Genomic DNA, 21,186 nt, shown 5'->3' with positions numbered 1-21,186 from the left:
GAGTGTGGGATCATAGACATGACCTCATGATCGCTGGCTTGAGCCCAAAGGTCACTGGCTTGAGCAAGAGATAATTGGCTCAGGTGGAGCCTCCTGCCCCCCCGTCAGGCACATATGAGAGAAATCAATGAACAACTAAGGTGCCACTATGAGTTGATGCTTCTCATCTCTCTTCCTTCCTGTCTGTCCCTGTCTGCCCCTCCCTCCTTCTCTATCTCTTGCTCACTAAAAAATAAACAAACAATACATCAGTGTTTCTCTTTCTCTCTCAAATCAATCAATCAACAAAATTTATTAAAAAATAAAGGCCCACGACAATCAAAACAGCATGGTATTGGCAGAAAAATAGACACTCAGACCAATGGAACAGAATAGAAAGTCCAGAAATAAAACCACATATATATAGTCAAATAATTTTTGATAAAGGGGCCAACAACACACAATGGAGAAAAGAAAGCCTCTTCAATAAATGGTGCTGGGAAAACTGGAAAGCCACATGCAAAAGAATGAAACTGGACTACAGTTTGTCCCCCTGTACTAAAATTAACTCAAAATGGATCAAAGATCTAAACATAAGACCTGAAACAATTAAGTACATAGAAGAAGACATAGGTACTCAACTCATGAACCTGGGTTTTAAAGAGCATTTTATGAATTTGACTCCACAGGCAAGAGAAGTGAAGGCAAAAATTAATGAATGGGACTACATCAGACTAAGAAGTTTTTGCTCAGCAAGAGAAACTGATAACAAAATAAACAGAAAGCCAACTAAATGGGAAATGATATTTTCAAACAACAGCTCAGATAAGGGCCTAATATCCAAAATATACAAAGAACTCATAAAACTCAACAACAAATAAACAAACAATCCAATAAAAAATGGGAAGAGGATATGAACAGAAATTCTCCCAGGAAGAAATACAAATGGCCAACAGACATATGAAAAGATGCTCATCTTCTTTAGCTATTAGAGAAATGCAAATCAAAACGGCAATGAGATACCACCTCACACCTGTTCGATTAGCTATTATTAGCAAGACAGGTAATAGCAAATGTTGGAGAGGCTGTGGAGAAAAAGGAACCCTCATACACTGTTGGTGGGAATGTAAAGTAGTACAACCATTATGGAAGAAAGTATGGTGGTTCCTCAAAAAACTGAAAATAGAACTACCTTATGACCCAGCAATCCCTCTACTGGGTATATACCCCAAAAACTCAGAAACATTGATACGTAAAGACACATGCAGCCCCATGTTTATTGCAGCATTGTTCACAGTGGCCAGGACATGGAAACAACCAAAAAGCCCGTCAATAGATGACTGGATAAAGAAGATGTGGCACATATACACTATGGAATACTACTCAGCCATAAGAAATGATGACATCGGAACATTTACAGCAAAAGGGTGGGATCTTGATAACATGATACGAAGCGAAATAAGTAAATCAGAAAAAACCAGGAACTGCATTATTCCATACATAGGTGGGACATTAAAAGTGAAACTAAGAGACATTGATAAGAGTGTGGTTGTTGGGGGGGGGGGGATGGGAGAGGGAAAGGGGGAGGGGAGGGGCACAAAGAAAACAAGATAGAAGGTGACAGAGGACAATCTGACTTTGGGTGATGGGTATGCAACATAATTGAACGACAAGATAACCTGGACTTGTTGTCTTTGAATATATGTATCCTGATTTATTGATGTCACCCCATTAAAAAAATAAAATTATTATTAAAAAAATAAATAAATAAAAATAAAGGCCCTAACAGACTGAAAGTAAAGAGATGAAAGAAAGCTGGCAAGTCAACTTTAAGACAGAACATTACAAAAGATGAGGCACATTTTATGATGAGTCAATTCATCAAAAATACATAACTACCTGTGTGTGTGTGTGTGTGTGTGTGTGTGTGTGTGTGTGTGTGTGTGTGTATGGGTGTATACATATGTATATATATATATGTATGGGTGTATACATATGAATACTGCATCTCCTACCAAAAACACACATATGCATCTTATATATAAGAACTACAAATTTCATGAAGCAAAACTGATAGCTCTAAAAGAAAAAAATAAATTTCAACCACAATGAAGATTTCAACATTCTCTCTCAGTAATTCAGTCTATAGCAGTGGTAGTCAACCTGGTCCCTACCACGCACTAGTGGGCGTTCCAGCTTTCATGGTGGGCAGTAGCGGAGCAACCAAAGTATAAATAAAAAGATTTAACTATAGTAAGTTGTTTTATAAAGATTTATTCTGCCAAACAGCGAAAATCCGACATAAAGTACTTGGTAAGTAATTATTATTATATGCTTTTACTTGCTGTAACTCTGCTTTATAAATTTTATAAAGTTACTTCCCTACTTTATAAATCACCATTACTGTGGAACTGGTGGGCGGTTAGAAAATTTTACTGCTAACAGAGATACAAAAGTGGGCGGTAGGTATAAAAAGGTTGACTACCCCTGGTCTATAGGATACACAAGATTTGAACAACATGATCAAACAGTCTAAACTGACATTTGCAGAACATTACACCTAAAAGGAGCAACAACCCTGTAGCTCCAAGAAGTGAGGAAGCAACTCTGGCTTGCTTCCTGTCTCATACATCCCCGTTCACGCTAGACTGTTTGTAGTACTGTTAATAAAATAGGCCATACAGAAGAATGTATTAAACATCCATGGGCAACACCTACTAGAAACACGACAGCAAATTAGAACCATGTGTATCCTACTCCCCACCCCCCCCAAAAAAAAAAAAAACAAGCCTGAACCTGGCTAGTGAAAATTATTCCTGGTTTTTCTTTATAATACCTTCTATATATGTATACAGTTCTGAAAAATACATGATTTGATTTGACCTGTTCTTGAGCTTTATGGAATCATACTCTGTATGTAACCTTATTGAAGTTCTTGCACTCAGCATTGTTTTCTAGATTCATTAAGAAAGACGTCTGTAGCCACCACTCATTTTTGCTACCATATGTATTATTACATTGTTTACAATTTTAAATTTTCCAGTAGCTACACTATACGAAGCTTTTATAAGGTGAACTTTTAATATTTTATTTAACATATTACTTTCATATGTAATAATAATAAAAATCATTGTGATATCTTTTTTTCTTACAAAGTCTCCAAAATCCAATATTGTACATTAATGCACATCTCATTTTGAACAAGCCACGTTTTGAGGGCATAATAATCACATGTGGTTAATGGCTACCATATTTGAACAATGCATCTCAAGAGAATATCCCTGAGTAAAGATGGTGAGCACAGGTAAGTTTCACATTTTTTATTCACATACAGAATAAAGTTCTTGTTCAAAATACTCTCAAGCACTTCTGTCTGAGGTGTTAACCTTGCTAATATGGGTTTTATACAGTATTTCACTAAAACTTTAATTTGCATTTTCTTGATTAATAACGCCTTCTCATGATTCAATAATTTGAATTTCTGCCTTTGTAAAATGCCTGTTTGTGCCTTATAACAAGTTTACTGAATCTTATTGATTTGTATTTCTTTATATGCATATTAGTTTTACAATAGCTATCAAATCATTAATAGAAACCATCTTTTTTTCACTTTGTGAACCATATATGTAGTCTTTTTGATTTAATGAAAAATCCTCTAAATTTTTTATCTTGTCCTTAAAGATTGTGGTTTTTATGTCCACCTACAAAAACTTCCCAAAATCTGGGATCATAAAGATGTTTAACTGCTCTCTCTCAACAGCTTTCTGTTTCTGCCCTTCACTGGAATAGATCTGAATGACACTATTAGGCAAAGTTCTATAATTTTGCTTTTCCCCCCACACAACTTTTCCAGCACCACATATTAAAAATTACATCTTCTCTTTGATTGGCAATCCCACCTGCCATTTAGCAAGTGTTGATGTGTTTCTGGATTTCCTATTCCATCCCTATGGTCTATCTTACACCTTTCATCTGCTAAAACAAGTTGTGCCTTTAGGAATGTGAGTTTCTTGTCCCTTACATTTCCATATAAATTTTAGAAATCAGCTTATCAAATTCCTTTAAAAATTACTAAAGTAATTATTGGAATTTGACTTTTGAATTAATTTGGGGAAAATTATCTTCTTTTTTGTGTGTGATAGAGACAGAGAGAGAGAGAGAGAGGGACAAACAGGAAGGGAGAGAGATGAGAAGCATCAATTCTTCGTTGTGGCTACTTAGTTGTTCATTAATTGCTTTCTCATATGTGCCTTGACCAGGGCACTCCAGCATAGCGAGTGAGCCCTTGCTCAAGCCAGGGACCTTTGGGCTCAAGCCAGAGACCCTGCCCTCAAGCTGGTGAGCCCACGCTCAAGCTGGTGACCTCGGGGTTTCGAACCTGGGTCCTCTGCATCCCAGTCTGACCCTATCCACTGCGCCACTGCCTGGTCAGGCTTCATCAGTTTTTTTTTGTTATATGTATTTGTCTAGAAAAATTTCCTACCTAAATGTTCAAATCACTGGTCTAAAATACCTTTTAGAATGTCATGATCAATAGTTTCATCCTATATTCATTGCAGTTACCATATGTATATTTTCTTTTTTGCCCTAAATTTTAGTATTCTCAAAGAATTAAGTGTTGGTATGATTAAGCCTCTATTGGGTTAGATCTATTAATTAAATTCTGCTCTTTATTATTTACTTCCATATACATTTATGGTAGACTATTTTTATAATTCTTTTTCTTACTTCTTGAGAAGTTTGTAACTTGTAGCTTCTTGAAAGCTGTTAACAGATGATTCCATTGTTCATAGCCTGGATTCCCTAGATAATAGAATTATACATATCCACCCACAGTAATCACCTTTCATGCCTTTTGAGTGTACACATTCCCAGTCCATAGGCATAACCATATGATCTGCTTTACCCAATGGAATGTGATCAATGTATATAAAGAACATATAGCCTGACCAGGTGGTCGCTCAGTGGATAGAGCATCAGACTGGAATGCAGAGGACTCAGGTTTGAAACCCCGGGCTCACCAGCTTGAGTGTGGGGTCGCTGGCTTAAGTGTGGGATCACAGACATAACCTCATGGTCTCTGACTTAAAGCCCAAGGTCACTGACTTGAGCAAGGGGTCACTCGGTCTGCTGTAGCCCCCCGGTCAAGTCACATATGAGAAAGCAGTCAATGAACAACTAAGGAGCTGCAATGAAGATTTGATGCTTCTCATCTCTCTCCCTTCCTGTCTATCTGTCCCGATCTGTCCTTGTCACACACACACAAAAAGAACATGTAAGCAGCACCTCTGAATAGAATTCTACACTTGAGCTCAGCCTCTTATTCATCTCTTCTGCTAGGTGAATGAGTGAACCAGTGCTGTACAGGGGCTACTCTTACAGCATGAAATCCCAAAATGAGATCTTACACACACACACACACACACACACACACACACACACACACACTCTCTCTCTCTCTCTCTCTCTCTCTCTCTGCTGCAACAGCTAACCTATAGCCACTGTCAAACAATGTGAGAAATTTTTACTTTTGAGATGTAGGGAAAATTTTATATACAGCGAGGGTAATTTGGGGGATTAAATTATTATTAATTTCCAGCATTTTTCCTAATATAGTTGCATTTAAGCCTGTCTCTCCAGATGCCTATCTTAAATTCAGTTATTATTCCACCAAGACTTTTAAATCTCCACTATGGTTTCTTCTTTGTGAGTTTTTTAAAATAGATCTTTTTAAGATATACAGGGTTTCATTATTTTGCTTTTGAATTATTTTATTAAATACAAATTTATTCCATTAATAATGTTTTATATATCAGTGCTTTGAAATTTGCTTTTTTTATAAACTACTGTAGGTGAAAGTATTATAAGACACCCGCGAAAAGAACATGTATCTGCACTGGTTAGAGTTGGTTCTCAGATTTACCCAGGGACTAAATTAAATCACTCATTGTGAAGGTGGGTTTGCGCTATCAATTTCTGCTTCATATATCTGAATATTTGATATGAAGTACATTAAATTTTAAATTATACTTTTCTGATAGATTTAATTTTTAATTATTACAAAAGAACATTCTAGCACTATTAATGCCTTTCGTCTTTAAGTCTACTTTGTAAGTCTGATATTAACATACATACAACAGCTTTTTTGGTTACTTCTTTGTTAAGTAGCTCAGTTTTCTTTTATAATTTTTACTGTTAATTGGGTAAAAATACATAACGTAGAATTCATCATCTTAACCATCTTTAAATGTATAGTTGTATAATGCCAAAGTACATTTGTTGTTGTGCAATAGATATTCACATTTTTTCATGCAGCAAATTCTATACCTATTGAACAACACTCATTTCCCCTTTCCCAATCAACCACTCTTTTCTATGAATTTGATTACTTTAGTATCTCAACTCAAGGGTTTATTTCCAGGCTGTCTATTCTATTCTATTCTCTTTGTCTATGTCTGACTTTATGCCAGGACCACACTGTTTTAATTACAGTGGTTTTGTAATATGTTTTGAAACCAGAAGTATGAGATTTCCAACTTCATTCTTCTTTTTAAAGATTGTTTCTCATTCTTCAGGCCCCATGAGATTCCATATGAATTTTAGTATTATTCTTCCTATTTCTGCAAAAGTTGCCATCACAATTTTGATAGAGATTCCACTGAATCTGAAGATCACATTGGGTTGTGCTGACTTCCAATCTATTTATAAAGAATATCTCTCCTTTTACTTCTTCTTTTTCTAAAAACAGCTTTATTAAGATATATTTCACATACAGTACAACTCCCCCCAGTGCACAATTCTATTGTTATTAGCATAATTTTGTAACCATCATCACAATCAATACTACATTTTCATCACTCAAAAAAGAAACCTAGTATTCCTCAGCAGTAGTAACTATTTCTTCCCAACCACCCAGCCCCAGTCCCACCTCCCAGGCAACCTACCAGTCTAATTTCTTTTTTTTCTTTTTTTTAGAGAGACAGACAGACAGACAGAAAGGAAGGGAGATGAGAAGCATCAATTCTTTGTTGTGGCACTTTAGTTGTTCACTGATTGTTTTCTCATATGTGCCTTGACTGGGTGAATGGGGTTCAGCCGAGCCAGTGACCCCTTGCTCAAGCCAGTGACCTTTAGCTTCACGCCAGCGACCTTTGGGTTCAAGCCAGTGATCTTGGACTTCAAGCCAGCCACCTCTGGGTTCAAGCCAGTGACCATGGGATCATGTCTATGATCCCACGCTCAAGCTGGATGAGCCTGTGCTCAAGCTGGATGAGCTTGTGCTCAAGCTGGAGACCTCAGGGTTTCGAACCTGAGTCCTCAGCATCCCAGGCAGATGATCTATCCACTGCACCACTGCCTGGTCAGACCCACCAATCTAATTTCTATTTCTACTAGACATTTCATATGAACAAAATCATATAATATATGGTACTCTTTGATTAGTTTCTTCTATTTAATGTAATGTTTTTCATGTTGTAGTATACATCAGTAAATTCAATTCTTTCTACTGCCAAATATTTCATCCAAATACTTCACTGTATGTTTAAATACCTTTATTAATTTATTCATCAGTGAATGAACATTTGAGTTCTTCCCACTTTCATAATGTTGCAATAAACATTTGTGTACAAGTTTTGTATGAACATATGCTGTCATTTCTCTTGGTTCTATACCTAAAAGCAGAATTCCCAGGTCATACAACAACTATTTAACTTTTTGAGAACTGCCAGACTGCATTCCAAAGCAGTTGGACCATTTTACATTCTCACCAGTAGTCTATGAAGATTACTATTTCTCCCTATCTCACCAACAACTGCATGTACCTTTTTGATTAGAGTTGACCCTTGAACATGGGTTTAAACAGGGCAGCTCACTTACACCTGAATTTTTTTTCAATAAATATGCAGTTGGCCATTTGTTTACCTGGGTTTCACATCCATGAATTCAAAAACAGTATTTTTAATCCTTAGGAGACTCAAACATCATAAATTTTGTATCTGCAGGGGCTCCTAGAACCTATCCCCTGAAGATACTGAGGGAATGTAGTTAGGTTATACATGGAGTTTCAACTACACAGGGGTTGCCACTCCTAAGACCCAAAGTCAACTGTATACTCATTCCAGTAGGTTGAAGTGGTATCTCAATAAGTGACTTTTATTTTAATTGGGTTATTTGTCCTTTGAGTGAGTTGCAAGATTTCTTTATATATTATAAATACAAGTCCTTTATTAAATATGATTTGTAAATATGTATTTTCTCCTAACCTGTTTTTTTTGTTGTTGTTTGTTTTTTTTTTACAGAGACAGAGAGTCAGAGAGAGGTATAGACCGGGACAGACAGACAGGAACGGAGAGATGATAAGCATCAATCATTAGTTTTTCGTTGCGCATTGCGACTTCTTAGTTGTTCATTGATTGCTTTCTCATATGTGCCTTGACCATGGGGCTACAGCAGACCGAGTAACCCCTTGCTGAAGCCAGCGACCCTGGGTCCAAGCTGGTGAGCTTTTTGCTCAAGCCAGATGAGCCCACGCTCAAGTTGGAGACCTCGGAGTCTCGAACCTGGGTCCTTCCACATCCCAGTCCAACGCTCTATCCACTGCGCCACCGCCTGGTCAGGCTCCTAACCTGTTTTTTTTTGTTGTTGTTGTTGTTGTTGTTTTTTTCCCTGAAGCTGGAAATGGGGAGAGACAGTCAGACAGACTCCTGCATTCCCCCCACCGGGATCCACCCTGCACGCCCACCAAGGGCGATGCTCTGCCCACCAGGGGGCGATGCTCTGCCCCTCCAGGGCGCCGCTCTGCCGCGACCAGAGCCACTCTAGCACCTGAGGCAGAGGCCAAGGAGCCATCCCCAGCGCCCAGGCCATCTTTGCTCCAATGGAGCCTTGGCTGCAGGAGGGGAAGAGAGAGACAGAGAGGAAGGAGGGGGGGTAGAGAAGCAAATGGGCGCTTCTCCTATGTGCCCTGGCCGGGAATTGAACCCGGGTCCCCCGCACACCAGGCCGACGCTCAACCGCTGAGCCAACCGGCCAGGGCCCTAACCTGTTTTTTTAATGAATGATTGTTAAAACAGTTTTAGCTTCACAGCAAAATTGTGCAAAAAGTACAAAGTTGCTATAAACTCTTATACCCTTCCCCCACACACAGCCTCCCCACTATCAACATTCCGTACCAGAGTTACCTTTCTTACAGTGAACCTACATTGACATATTATCATCAAAAGTGTAGAGTTTCCATAGGTTTCACTACTGGTGTTACACATCCCATGGGTTCTCATATGCATAAAATGACACATATCTACCATTATATAGCATACAGAAGCATTTTGCTGCCCTAAAATTCCTGTTCTGCCTATTCATGCTTCCCTCCCCTCTACCCACTAGGCCAGTAGTCAGCAAACTCATTAGTCAACAGAGCCAAATATCAACAGTACAACGATTGAAATTTCTTTTGAGAGCCAAATGTTTTAAACTTAAACTATATAGGTAGGCACATTCCTTATCGAGGTAGTGCCCACACATGGTATTTTGTGGAAGAGCCACACTCAAGGGGCCAAAGAGCCGCATGTGGCTCACGAGCCATGGCTTGCCAACCAGGGCTCTAGGCAATCACTGATCTCTTTACTGTCTCCAGAGTTTTCCATCTCCAGAATGTCAAACAGTTGTAATCATGCAGTATGTAGTGTAGGCCTTTTCAGAGTGGGATCTTTCACTTAGTAATATGCCAAGTGGCTTGATAGCTCATTTCTTTTTAGCACTGCAAAATTTTCTACTGCTTGGATATATCACAGTTTATTTGTCCATTCACCTTATAAAAGACATCTTGGTTGCTTCTAAGTTTGGGCAATTATGAAAAGCTGCTAAAAACATCCATGTGCAGGTTTCAGTGTGGACATAACTTTTCAGCTCCTTTGGGTAAGTACCAAGGTGGACGACTGCTGGACCATATAATAAAGAATATGCTTACATTTTTTAAAAACTGCCAAACTGTCTGCAGAGGTGGCTCTACCATTTTGCATTCTCACCACCAATGAATGAGAGTTCCTGTTGCTCCACATCCTCACCAGCATTTGGTGTTGTCAGTGTTTTAGATTCTGGTCATTCTGTGTGTAGCAGTATCTCATTTGAATTTGCATTTCCTGATGACGTACGATGTGGAGCATCTTTTCATATGTGTAACTGCCATCTGTTCTGGTCTTTGACCCATATTTAATCAGGTTGCTTTGATATGGTTGAGTTTTTAGAATTCTTTTTATATTTTGGAGAACAGTCTTACCAGAATGGTTTTCTGCCATTCTGAGGCTTGTCTTCTTATTCTTGACAGTGTCATTCACAGAAGTTTTTAGTTTAATGAAATTCAACATCAGTTCTTCCTTCATAAATTGGGCTTTTGGTGTCATAGCTAACAAGTCATTGCCCAATCTGCCTGATCATCTAAAGTCTCTCCAATGTTACCTTCTGGAAGTTTTATGCTTTTGTGTTTTACATTTGGTTTTTGATCCATTTTTAGTTAATTTTTAAAAAAATATAAAGCCTGTGTCTAGATTCATTTTTTTTCCCATGTGGATGTACAATTGTTCCATAACCTTGTTAAAAAGACTGTACTTTCTCCACTTATTGCCTTTGCTCCTTTGCCAAAGATCAGCTGACTATATTTTTGGAGGTCTATTTTTTGGCTATTTTGTTACAATGTCCTATTTATCTATTCTTTCAAAATACCACACTGTCTTGACCATGTTAGCTTCACAGTAACTCTTGTAGTTGGGTATTATCAGTCTTCTCATTGTTTTTCAATACTGAACTGGCTACTCTGGGTCTTGTGCCTCCCATACAAATTTTAGAATCAGATGGTCAATATTCACAAAATTACTTCCTGGAATCATGATTGGGACTGCACTGAATCTATAGATCAAGATGGGAGGAACTAATAATATTATTGAGCATTCTTACATTAAACAGTTCTCATTTATTCAGTTCTTCGATTTCCTTCATTAGTTATAATATTCTGAACATGAATCCTGTATATATTTTCTTAGATTTATCTCTCTGTATTTCACTTTCGGGTGTGGTAAATGGCATGTTGTTTTTTTTTATAATTTTATTTTTTTAATGGGGTGACATCAATAAATCAGGATACATATATTCAAAGATAACATGTCCAAGTTATCTTGTCGTTCAATTATGTTGCATACCCATTACCCAAAGTCAGATTGTCCTCTGTCACCTTCTATCTAGTTTTCTTTGTGCCCCTCCCCCTCCCCCTTTCCCTTTCTCTCTCCCCCCTCCCCCCTGTAACCACCACACTCTTATCAATGTCTCTTAGTCTCACTTTTATGTCCCACCTACATATGGAATAATGCAGTTCCTGGTTTTTTCTGATTTACTTATTTCACTTCATATAATGTTATCAAGATCCCACCATTTTGCTGTAAATGATCCGATGTCATCATTTCTTATGGCTGAGTAGTATTCCATAGTATATATGGCATGTTTTTATTATCCTTCTACTATTTTTGTGGTGTCCTTTAATGTACCAAATTTTAAAGTTTTGATTATATTCAACTTATGTATTTTTTTCTTTTGTTGCTTATGCTATTGTCGTATCAGAAACCATTGTCAAATGTGAGCTCATAGAAATTTTCTCCCATGTTTTCTTGCAAAGAAGTCTATAGTTTTTGCTCTTAAATTAGGTATTAATTTAGTTTGAATTAATTTTTGCACATGGCAAATTAGGGTAGCATCCAACTTAATTTTTTTGTGTACGTGTGACAGAGGCAGAGTAAGAGAGAGGGACATACAGGAAGGGAGAGAGATGAGAAGCATCAACTCTTCGTTGTAGCTCCTTAGTTGTTCATTGATTGCTTTCTCATATGTGCTTTGACTGGGGGGGGGGCTACAGCAGAGTGAGTGACCCCATGCTCAAGCCAGCGACCTTGGGCTTAAGCTGGCGAGCCTTGCTTAAACCAGATGAACCTGCGCTCAAGCTGGCAACCTTGGGGTCTCGAACCTGGGTCCTCCATGTCCCAGTCCGATGCTCTATTCACTACACCATCTGGTCAGGCCAATTTATTCTTTTGTATGTGGATATCAAGACTACTTTCCCCTTATTGAGTGGTTTAGGCACTTTTGCCAAAAGTATACTGCCCATAGACACCACACGGGTGTATTTCTAGACTCTCAATTCTCTTCTATTGATCTGTATGTCTATCCTTATACTAGTACTAGTATAAGTATGAACTGTGTATAAATCCTTTGACTCTGTTCTTTTTAAAGAAAGTTTTGGCTATTCTGGTTCCTTCTTGAATTTCCAAGTGAATTTTAGATCTGCTTGTCAATTTCTACAAAGATTCGAGTTAGAATATTGACAAGTCACATTGAATCTGTAAATTGATTTTGGTTGGTTACTACTTTATGATATGTATTTTTCCAATCCTTTCCTTTCAACCTTTTTGCTTCCTTATTTTTTTTAATGTGGCATATGTAAGTAACAAAACTTGGTTGTATTTAAATACACTTTTATTTTAAGTATTTGATTTAGTTGTTGTTTAATACAGTTAATATTTATTCAGACTTACCCACATTTATCATTTGCTTTGCTTTACAGTCATTTCTGTATCCTTGGCATCTGGAATCGCTTTTATACTACCTTTGGAATTTCCTTTGATGGAGCTCTGCTGGTTGCAATTTTTCATATTTCACCCCCTTACTTGAAAGCCAGTTTTTCAAGTCATACAATTAGAGATAGATAGTTCTTTTCCTTGGTATATTAACATTGTAAGTCCATTGTTGCTGGTGGGAAGTCAGCAGTTAGTTAGCTGTCTAGTCTTCTATCTTTGAAAGTAACTTTCCATTTATTCCCAGCTGTTCTATACTAACATCTCTCCTCAAGTCAGAAAAGGTCCTAGTTATTACTTCTTAAAATACTGACTCTGCCCAATTTTCTTTCTCTTTTCCTTCTGAAATTCTGATTAGATGTCTATCTTAGGCCGTTATTAACATTTAATATTTCACTTTTATACTTGCTTTTTACCTTTGTTTTTTCAAAAATAAAAGGCTTTAAATAAAAGCCACTAGATGTTAAATTATATAATTTGATTTGATATGTACCAAATAATAGCAAAGACTGTCCATAATATCATTCCATAACCTCTTTCATACATTCTATCTCTGCCACTCTGTGCTGATTTCTCAAAAGCTTCTTGTAAACTGTCTTGTGAGCTGCTCACTTTCCTTATAAAATAATTTGAGTAAATTCTTTGAGGTCTAGAATACAGGTGAATGTCTCCACAAAGAAGCTACATTTGTTTCTGGGAAATTAACAGGACAGAATCACTTTGAATTTATGACTAGTGGCTACTTTAGTTACCCATAATAGTGTGTCAATTTGGTTTGCATGATTATAACTTCTAAGCCATTTTTCCCCCTCTTTATTCTACTCTGTACAACTAGAGAAATATTCTTTTAAAGTCTCCTAGAAGAATAGTGAGAAAGCAAGTTAAGTTCTCTCTCACTGGCCCTGGCCGGTTGGCTCAGTGGTAGAGCGTCGGCCGGGCGTGCGGGGGACCCGGGTTCGATTCCCGGCCAGGGCACATAGGAGAAGCGCCCATTTGCTTCTCCACCACCCCCCCCACTTCCTCTCTGTCTCTCTCTTCCCCTCCCGCAGCCAAGGCTCCATTGGAGCAAAGATGGCCTGGGCGCTGGGGATGGCTCCTTGGCCTCTGCCCCAGGCGCTAGAGTGGCTCTGGTCGCGGCAGAGCGACGCCCCGGAGGGGCAGAGCATCGCCCCCTGGTGGGCGTTCCGGGTGGATCCCGGTGGGGCTCATGCGGGAGTCTGTCTGACTGTCTCTCCCCGTTTCCAGCTTCAGAAAAATACAAAAAAAAAAAAAAAAGTTCTCTCTCACTGAGGGGATGTTTCTTTTAAGTAGCAACTTAATGGGGAAAGGACTTCTATTGGAATCCCCAACTGTGGCCAGACCCCATGTTTGTCTCTTCCAGTATATTTTAGGTGGCTTTCTCAAGCTCCTCAAATGCCCTCCAATCAAAAATGGTCTCCAGGGAAAAATTGGTTTTAATATTTCACTTCTCTATGGTTTTATTCTGGTAATTTATCTTGCAGATCATCAATGATACATATATATATTTGGGAGGGTGAGGCAATGGTTAGATTCCCCCCTTTTTTATTGATTTTAGAGAGAGGAGAGAAAGGGAAAGAGAAGGGGGAAGGAAAAGGAAAGCATCAACTCTAAGTCATTGCTTCTGGTATGTGCCTTAACCAGGCAAGCCTGGGGGTTTCGAACTGGCAACTTCAGCGTTCCAGGTTGACGCTTTATCCACTGCGCCCCCACAAATCAGGGAGATCGTCAATGATTTTTAAGGAGATGCTTTTGGCCCTGGCGGATGGCTCAGTGTATATAGCGTTGGCCTGATGTATGGACGTCCTGGGTTTGATTCCCAGTCAGAGGAGAATCCCAGTCAGCAGTAACCATCTGCTTCTCCGCCCCCCACCGTCCCTTTTCCCTTTTTGTTCTTCTTCCCCTTCCACAGCCAGTGGCTGACTGGTTTGAGCATCAGCCTCAACGCAGAGGATAGCTCAGTTGGTCTGAGTGCGTCAGCCTCAGGCATTACAAACAGCTCAGCTGTGAGCATCGTCCCCAGATGGGGTTGCTGGGTGGATCCTGGTTGGGTGTACACGGGAGTCTGTCTCACTATCTCCCCTCCTCTCACCTAAAAATAATTTTTTAAAAAGGAGATGCTTTCTCATCTATTAACAGGCCATTTCAGCTGTCTTTAGCAGTGCAGTAAGGACATGCCAGAAACAGAAAGCCTACACTGACTTTTTGGTGTAGTTCAATATAGCTTCTGGATTCAGCAAAAGTTCTTTTGCAAAGTCAGAAATGATCGATCATCACACTATCCTATCAATTGGGCATTCTTTTCATTATATCTAACACAATCTGTCCATTTTTCTGACACTTCTGACTATTTGATACTCTTGAAGCTAGTTTTTGTCTTCTACAACTTCCCCTTCCTATACCACTCTGAAATTATCATTTCTCAGGGCTCGGATCTAGGTCTTCTCATTTCTGTCTTTCCTCTGGCACAAATTTACCTTAAATTACCAACATCCATTCTCTTGACGAAATTACTTGCCTCCCAACTGCATTTCTTCTGCCACTCCTGTCCCATCTAAATCATTCTCTGCCATACTAGCCAGAGTGATCTTTCAGAACTAAAATAAGAATACATCCTGTTGCCTCTGTAAAATCCTTCAAGGCACTGCATTCGAACTTTAGATAAAACGTGAGAGCCTGACTCCTGGTGGTGCAGTGGATCAAGCATCAACCTGGGACACAGAGGTTGCCAGTTCAAAACCCTGGGCTTGCCTGGTCAAGGCACATACAAGAAACAGCCACTATGAGTTGATGTTTCCTGTTCCTTCCCTCGACCTTTCTCTCTCTCTAAAATCGATAAATAAAATCTTAAAAGTTCATAGAATGTTTAAAAGAAGTGGAAACTATCCATAACTGTCCTCTTAGGTAACACTACAAACACTCTGACTTGCTTTTCAAATCCTTAAATATACTTCGCCCTTGCTCATCTCAGAAACCTGACACTTGCTCTTTCCTCTTCCTAGAATATGATTTATTTGCTCTTTGCACAGCTTATTCTTACACTTCACATCTCACTTTAATTGTAACTTTTTCATAAGCATTCCCTGACAATCCAATCCAATAGCACCCTGTTTGTTTGCCTTTGAACACTTATTATAATCTGTGATTAAATACTTACTGTGGGTTTATTTTCACGTCAGCCCTACCAATTATTTGCAAGAAAGAGGCATGCAAAGACTCTATTACCATCTTTCCATCCCATGTCCAGGACCCAGCACGGTGTCTGGCACATAGTAGGAGTTTAATAAACATGAAACGACTGATTTCTCTCTCTTTAAGAAGACCTACCAGAAAAGTAAAATCCTAATCAGAAATTACTTGTTGAGCACAGAATTAGAAATAAGAGGAATAAATCAGATGATAGAAACGCATGTAGGGATTAGGCTAAAATAAGATACCTACAAGCACACCCAAAGTGCTTAGGGCTATATAACCAATATTACTTCCCCTAATTTCACTGGGTGAAGCAGATGCTGGTTTTTAATGAACTCAAAACATAGGTTTTAATTATTATTGTCTAATAAATCACTATCTTTCTCAAAGTGGTTTAAAAGTTCATTACTTAAAACTCTGAAAATATTTCCCACAGAACCAACATTATATACAGTGGTTAAATTCCTTCATTTCATAATGTTTAATACATGATTCATTTATACATTTTAACAAAGAAGAATTGAGTACTACTTTGTGCCAGGATCTGTGCTAGCCCAGGAGATACAGTCGTGTACAAAATAAAACAAAAATTCCTATCCTCACAGACCTTACACCCACGTGATCCAAACAGAAAGTCGTGCATCAACATACAGAATGGCAGCTGAAGGATAAAGCAGGGCAGAGGAACAAGGAATAAAGGGGGTGTAATTTTAATCCATTACTACTGGCATTTATTTTGATCTCTCTCTGTTCCAAAGGGAATTTAAGTTAGATATTACTTACAGAACCCAAGTATCACAAATAAAGTAACAATGCTTATACAAGGAAAGACTTTCACCCAAGAAACTTGATAAAAACACACTTCCTTTCTCACTGCAGGATAGAGAACACCCTTCGGGCTCTAAGTCACTGACATGCTACCAAGCCCTGAGACAGGGTCTCCATAAAGGCGGTGGCTAGAGAAGAGGGGGTGGCCCGAGCAGAAATGAGAGGAAGAGATGAAGAAGGAAGAAGAGAGGCACGCTTCTTGATGACAGGAGCCTCCAAGGACATCCAGTCCCTTCCATTCAACAACCAGGTGGCCGGCTTTTGTTTCTACAACTCTATTTCTGACCAAGATCTTTTTCCTATTTGGCATATAACATATAATAGCTAAATAACTTTTCCCACATTCTTCTTTCCTTAAAACAAATACTTGGCCTGACCTGTGGTGGCGCAGTGGATAAAGCCTCGACCTGGAATGCTGAGGTTGCCGGTTCAAAACCCTGGGCTTGCCCAGTCAAGGCACATATGGGAGTTGAAGCTTCCTGCTCCACCCCCTTCACACGTGTGCGTTCTCTCTCTCTCTCTCTCTCTCTCTCTCTCTCTCTCTCTCTCTCTCCCCCCCCCCTTCTAAAATGAATAAATAAAAATAATTAAACAACAAAAAAAACCCCAAATACTTAACTGTTGGGGGTTCTCTGACCAATTTAATGGCCAAAAAAGAATTGCATTTAACCCCTACCTCATTAAAATTCATATCAAAATAATGCAGATGGCCAGTGGGCTACCCTGACATGGTCATATCCTAGGATAGGTACTAGGATATGGAGTGAAAAGCCCGAAGATTAAAAAAAGAAATTGAAGAAGGTTTCAAATAGCCCCAGCACCACAGCAACGACTGGACAGACAAGGCGAGAAAATCGGGCAGGTTTATGTCCTCTATCCGTCCACAAACGGTTCCACTACCACAGAGCCTGCGCCACAGACTCAGGTGGGAGGAGCCCCACTCAGAGGGCTGTGGGGACTGCAGCCAGCTAAGGAACGAGTAGACACACAAAGCCTATCTGTAACTTCGGTTTTTATTCCTTCTTAGGATAAAGGGTCTTATTTTCACCTGAACAAAGCAAGGATTTTAGTCAGAGTGCTAATTATTTTCTTTGTAATTGGAGTATCTCACTGTCAGTTTAATAAAATAACTTCTCAGTTTGTGACTATCAGATATATTAGGAGAAATTTTCAAATTGAATATAATTTATTTATATTTAAAAGTTCATAAACTAAAGCCCCCTAAGATCAAGTTTAGGAAAATATAAGCAACATACAACCCAGCCATAGTGCCAACAGAGAGGAGCTGGCCAGAGACAATTACCTTTACAGCTGTGTGTGTGCTTTCCTGTTCTTCCAGCCACAGATCCTGTTCGTAATAGTAGAGGCCATCGTTGATAACTTTAGCAAGTTCGGATGTCATTTTTGCCTGAGACATGTGGCCGCCTGTTCGATCTCCTCCAGGATGTTTTCTCATGTAAGGTGGTGTCTGAGTTACAATCAGAATCTTGTTCAAATCCTGGTCGTCAATTTCATAATCCGAATCATTATCAGACCAATCAGTAAATGTGGGGTTTTTTTGTCCTTCTATTTGTTCCATCTCCTCATCAAATAAAAAATCAAGTTCTTCTTGTTCTTGTTCATCTGGAGCATGTAGTTGATCTGGTGCCTCTTGAGGTAGAGATGCAGATTCCTGAAGGAAGAAATTGACATTAAAAACCAACAAACACTTTTCTATCACTTTCAAGATAAATGTCACATAACAATGTTACAGGTAATACCAAGCTTGTATGCTCAGTGATGTTTCATAGCCAAACTGTAAAAGAAAATCAACCAGTATTATTTTGAACCAATAAATGTGAAGTGATAAGCACTAAAGAAAATAAAAGGCTGAGTAAAAGAATTATATTAAAAACTCCATTAGAGTTAGAATGGTCTTTAAGCTATCAATTTTAAGATTAACCATTACTTTTAAGAGAAATGTTTAAATGTGGAGATTTTAAATATGAAGGAAAAATGTAACTCTTGGAATGAATGAAATATGATACAAATTTTTGTCAATGAGTCCAGTACACTATCCTTCCTCCCTAGTAATCTAGGTTTGCCATGACAAATATAAAAATTAATCAGGATCGTTAGAAAATCTTGTTTACAAAAGCTTTGTTAGCCTTTTAAGTGTCCCCAAGGAAAAATAAACTCTTATAACATTTAAGTATGCTACATTTAACTGCCATTGCTGATTAAAATTATCTTTGATCAGGATTTCTCAACCTTAGCACTACAGACACAGTGGGCTTGATGCGTGTGTGTGTGTGTGTGTGTGTGAGCGCACACGTGTGAAGGGATGTCCTGTGCACTGGAGGATGTTTAGCAGCTTCCATGGCCTCCCACCCCTCACAAGATATGTAACACTTTCCCAGTTGTAACCACCAAAAATGTCTCCAGATGTTTGCCAAATGCCCCTGGAGGGGCAAAAGATCAGCATCCCTTTTCCCTCAGAGGAGAACCATTCTTGAACCCTGAATGTTTTTGCCTGACCAGTGGTGGCCCAATAGATAAGAGGATCGGCCTGGGATGCTGAGGTCCCAAATTTGAAACCCAGGGTCACCGGCTTGAGCACGGGATCATAGACATGACCTCACGGTTGCTGGCTTGAGCAAGGAGTCACTTGCTCAGCTTGAGCCCCTCAGTCAAGACACATATGAGAAAGCAAGCAATAAACAACTAAAGTACCACAGCTATGAGTTGATGTTTCTCATCTCTCGTCCTGTCTCTCTTGCCAAAAACAAACAAACAAAAAACCTAGCATGCTTCCTTCCGTCATGCTTTCATCACAGAGGTAAAGAGCCCTGTTCATAAAAATCTTCAGTATGATAGCCTTGCTCATCCTTCCCATAGCTATGTCCAATTATTTTTAGTGAGCTTATTTTGAATATTTGAATCATTTGAGTGGTTCCTTACAAGTTTGTTTTCAGTAAAACTTTTTACTTTAGGATAATTGTACATTCACATAACTGTAAGAAATTGAGATCTTATGTATTCTTTACCCACTTTCCCCCAATCTCGTAAAATCTAGTACAATGTCACAAACAAGACAGGCACCAGCAGAACCTATCCCGTCCATCGTACTCAGACTCCCCCAGTTTTATTTGTACTCATTTGTATCTGTAGTTCAGATCACAGCAATTTTTATCATCTTTGAGAGTTTGTGTTTCCAACCACCAAAAATATAGCAGTTCTATGGCAAGGATCTCTCCTACTTCCTAACCACACCCATCTCACTCTCTCATGTACTACCAAAAAATCAATTCTCTTTCCCTTTCCTATTGTACATCACCAAAACATACATAAAAACTGGTACTTACCCTTCACAAGTAGTTATTTGTATAAGAACTTTACAAATAATTAACAAGGTTACAAATAATATAACAAGATTATAAATTCAAAAGTTATACCGTCAGTTTTTAAAAAATGAAATTACTCAAATTTAAATCAGCCACAAGTAAAAAGGCCCATCTTCCCCAGAAAATAAAAATTTTAAAAGTTGGCACCATATAACTTATTTTCAGCTACTAAGTAACCCACAAATTTTTACTGAAGGCCAATGGTCCCAACTTTTACAATTTCTAAAAATGTTTCCTAATTTTAAATATGTACCTGACAAACACTCTACTAGAATTTATCACACTTCACTTGGTTTATAACAACTTACCTTCAATTTCAATGGATGATGTCTCTTTTTTACTGCTACCCAAGGTTCTGAGTCCAAGTCAGGCAAACTGGTCGACAAAACTCTAGACATTGCTTGAAGATTTGTTTCAGTATTTTTCTTTGGGTTCAGTGGACTTCCAATTCTTGGAGAACTGGGGGCAGACTCTAAAATTTTAAGTTAGTTTTATAGTTAAAATAATAGTTGTATTATTTGTAAAACATTTTATATTTTTCATTGGGTTTGATATTTTTACAAAACATGAGAAATCAATCCTTGCCAGTGATTTTCAAACCTGAAGACGTTGTTAAGATGTATTCAAGTGAAACATTAGGAAATAATAAACACAATGTCACCAACCCTTACAAAGAGCATTCATTCAAGCTTCTCAAGAATATCAACATTAAGTCACTAATTATGACAATACATCTACATGGGAGTCACTTCTCTGTGAAATAATATATTAAAACCTATTAATTACAATGAAATTAGGCAATCTTAAATGCTAGTTAGCCAGTTAAACTAAATGCCTATTTTATTATAGGCGAAAATCAGTCCTCTGTTGTTCTGCGAGGATTTATACGAAGGTAGCATTACTCCTACTTTTCACATCTGCTTTGCTTAACAAGGTTTACCTAAATGCAGTGTGTTCACATAGCTCATCCTGAATAGAGTAGAATGTCACATCATTAAAGTGAATCTGCCCTGGTAACAATAACTTTAAAACATTTTAAAACTCTGTTGGATTAAAATGCCTTTCTCCACACTATCTTTTTTAAATCAAAGTAATTATACACTCTAAGTAAAATCCAAACTGATTCCTTTATAAATATCTTCTCTAAAAATAAAAGAATATTTAAGTTATTC

General features: G+C 38.4%; 1 protein-coding gene across 5 annotated transcripts in view; it reads right to left on the bottom strand.

Moving 5' to 3' along the window:
* The window catches only part of LARP1B (La ribonucleoprotein 1B), a 117,603-nt gene that overhangs the window by 58,915 nt on the left and 37,502 nt on the right, over positions 1 to 21,186 (bottom strand). For all 5 annotated transcript variants that reach the window (XM_066385098.1, XM_066385101.1, XM_066385114.1 and 2 more), the window contains exons 10-11: positions 20,323 to 20,486; positions 17,935 to 18,303 (exon numbers count right to left, since the gene is read on the bottom strand). In XM_066385098.1, coding sequence (XP_066241195.1) covers positions 17,935 to 18,303; positions 20,323 to 20,486 — 533 coding nt within the window. The remainder of the gene's footprint in view (positions 1 to 17,934; positions 18,304 to 20,322; positions 20,487 to 21,186) is intronic.

This window comes from Saccopteryx leptura, chromosome 1 (assembly GCF_036850995.1).
Source record: "Saccopteryx leptura isolate mSacLep1 chromosome 1, mSacLep1_pri_phased_curated, whole genome shotgun sequence".
Taxonomy (NCBI): Eukaryota; Metazoa; Chordata; class Mammalia; order Chiroptera; family Emballonuridae; genus Saccopteryx; species Saccopteryx leptura.
Note: the sequence above shows the minus strand (reverse complement) of the source record. Positions and strands in the feature narration are given on the sequence as shown.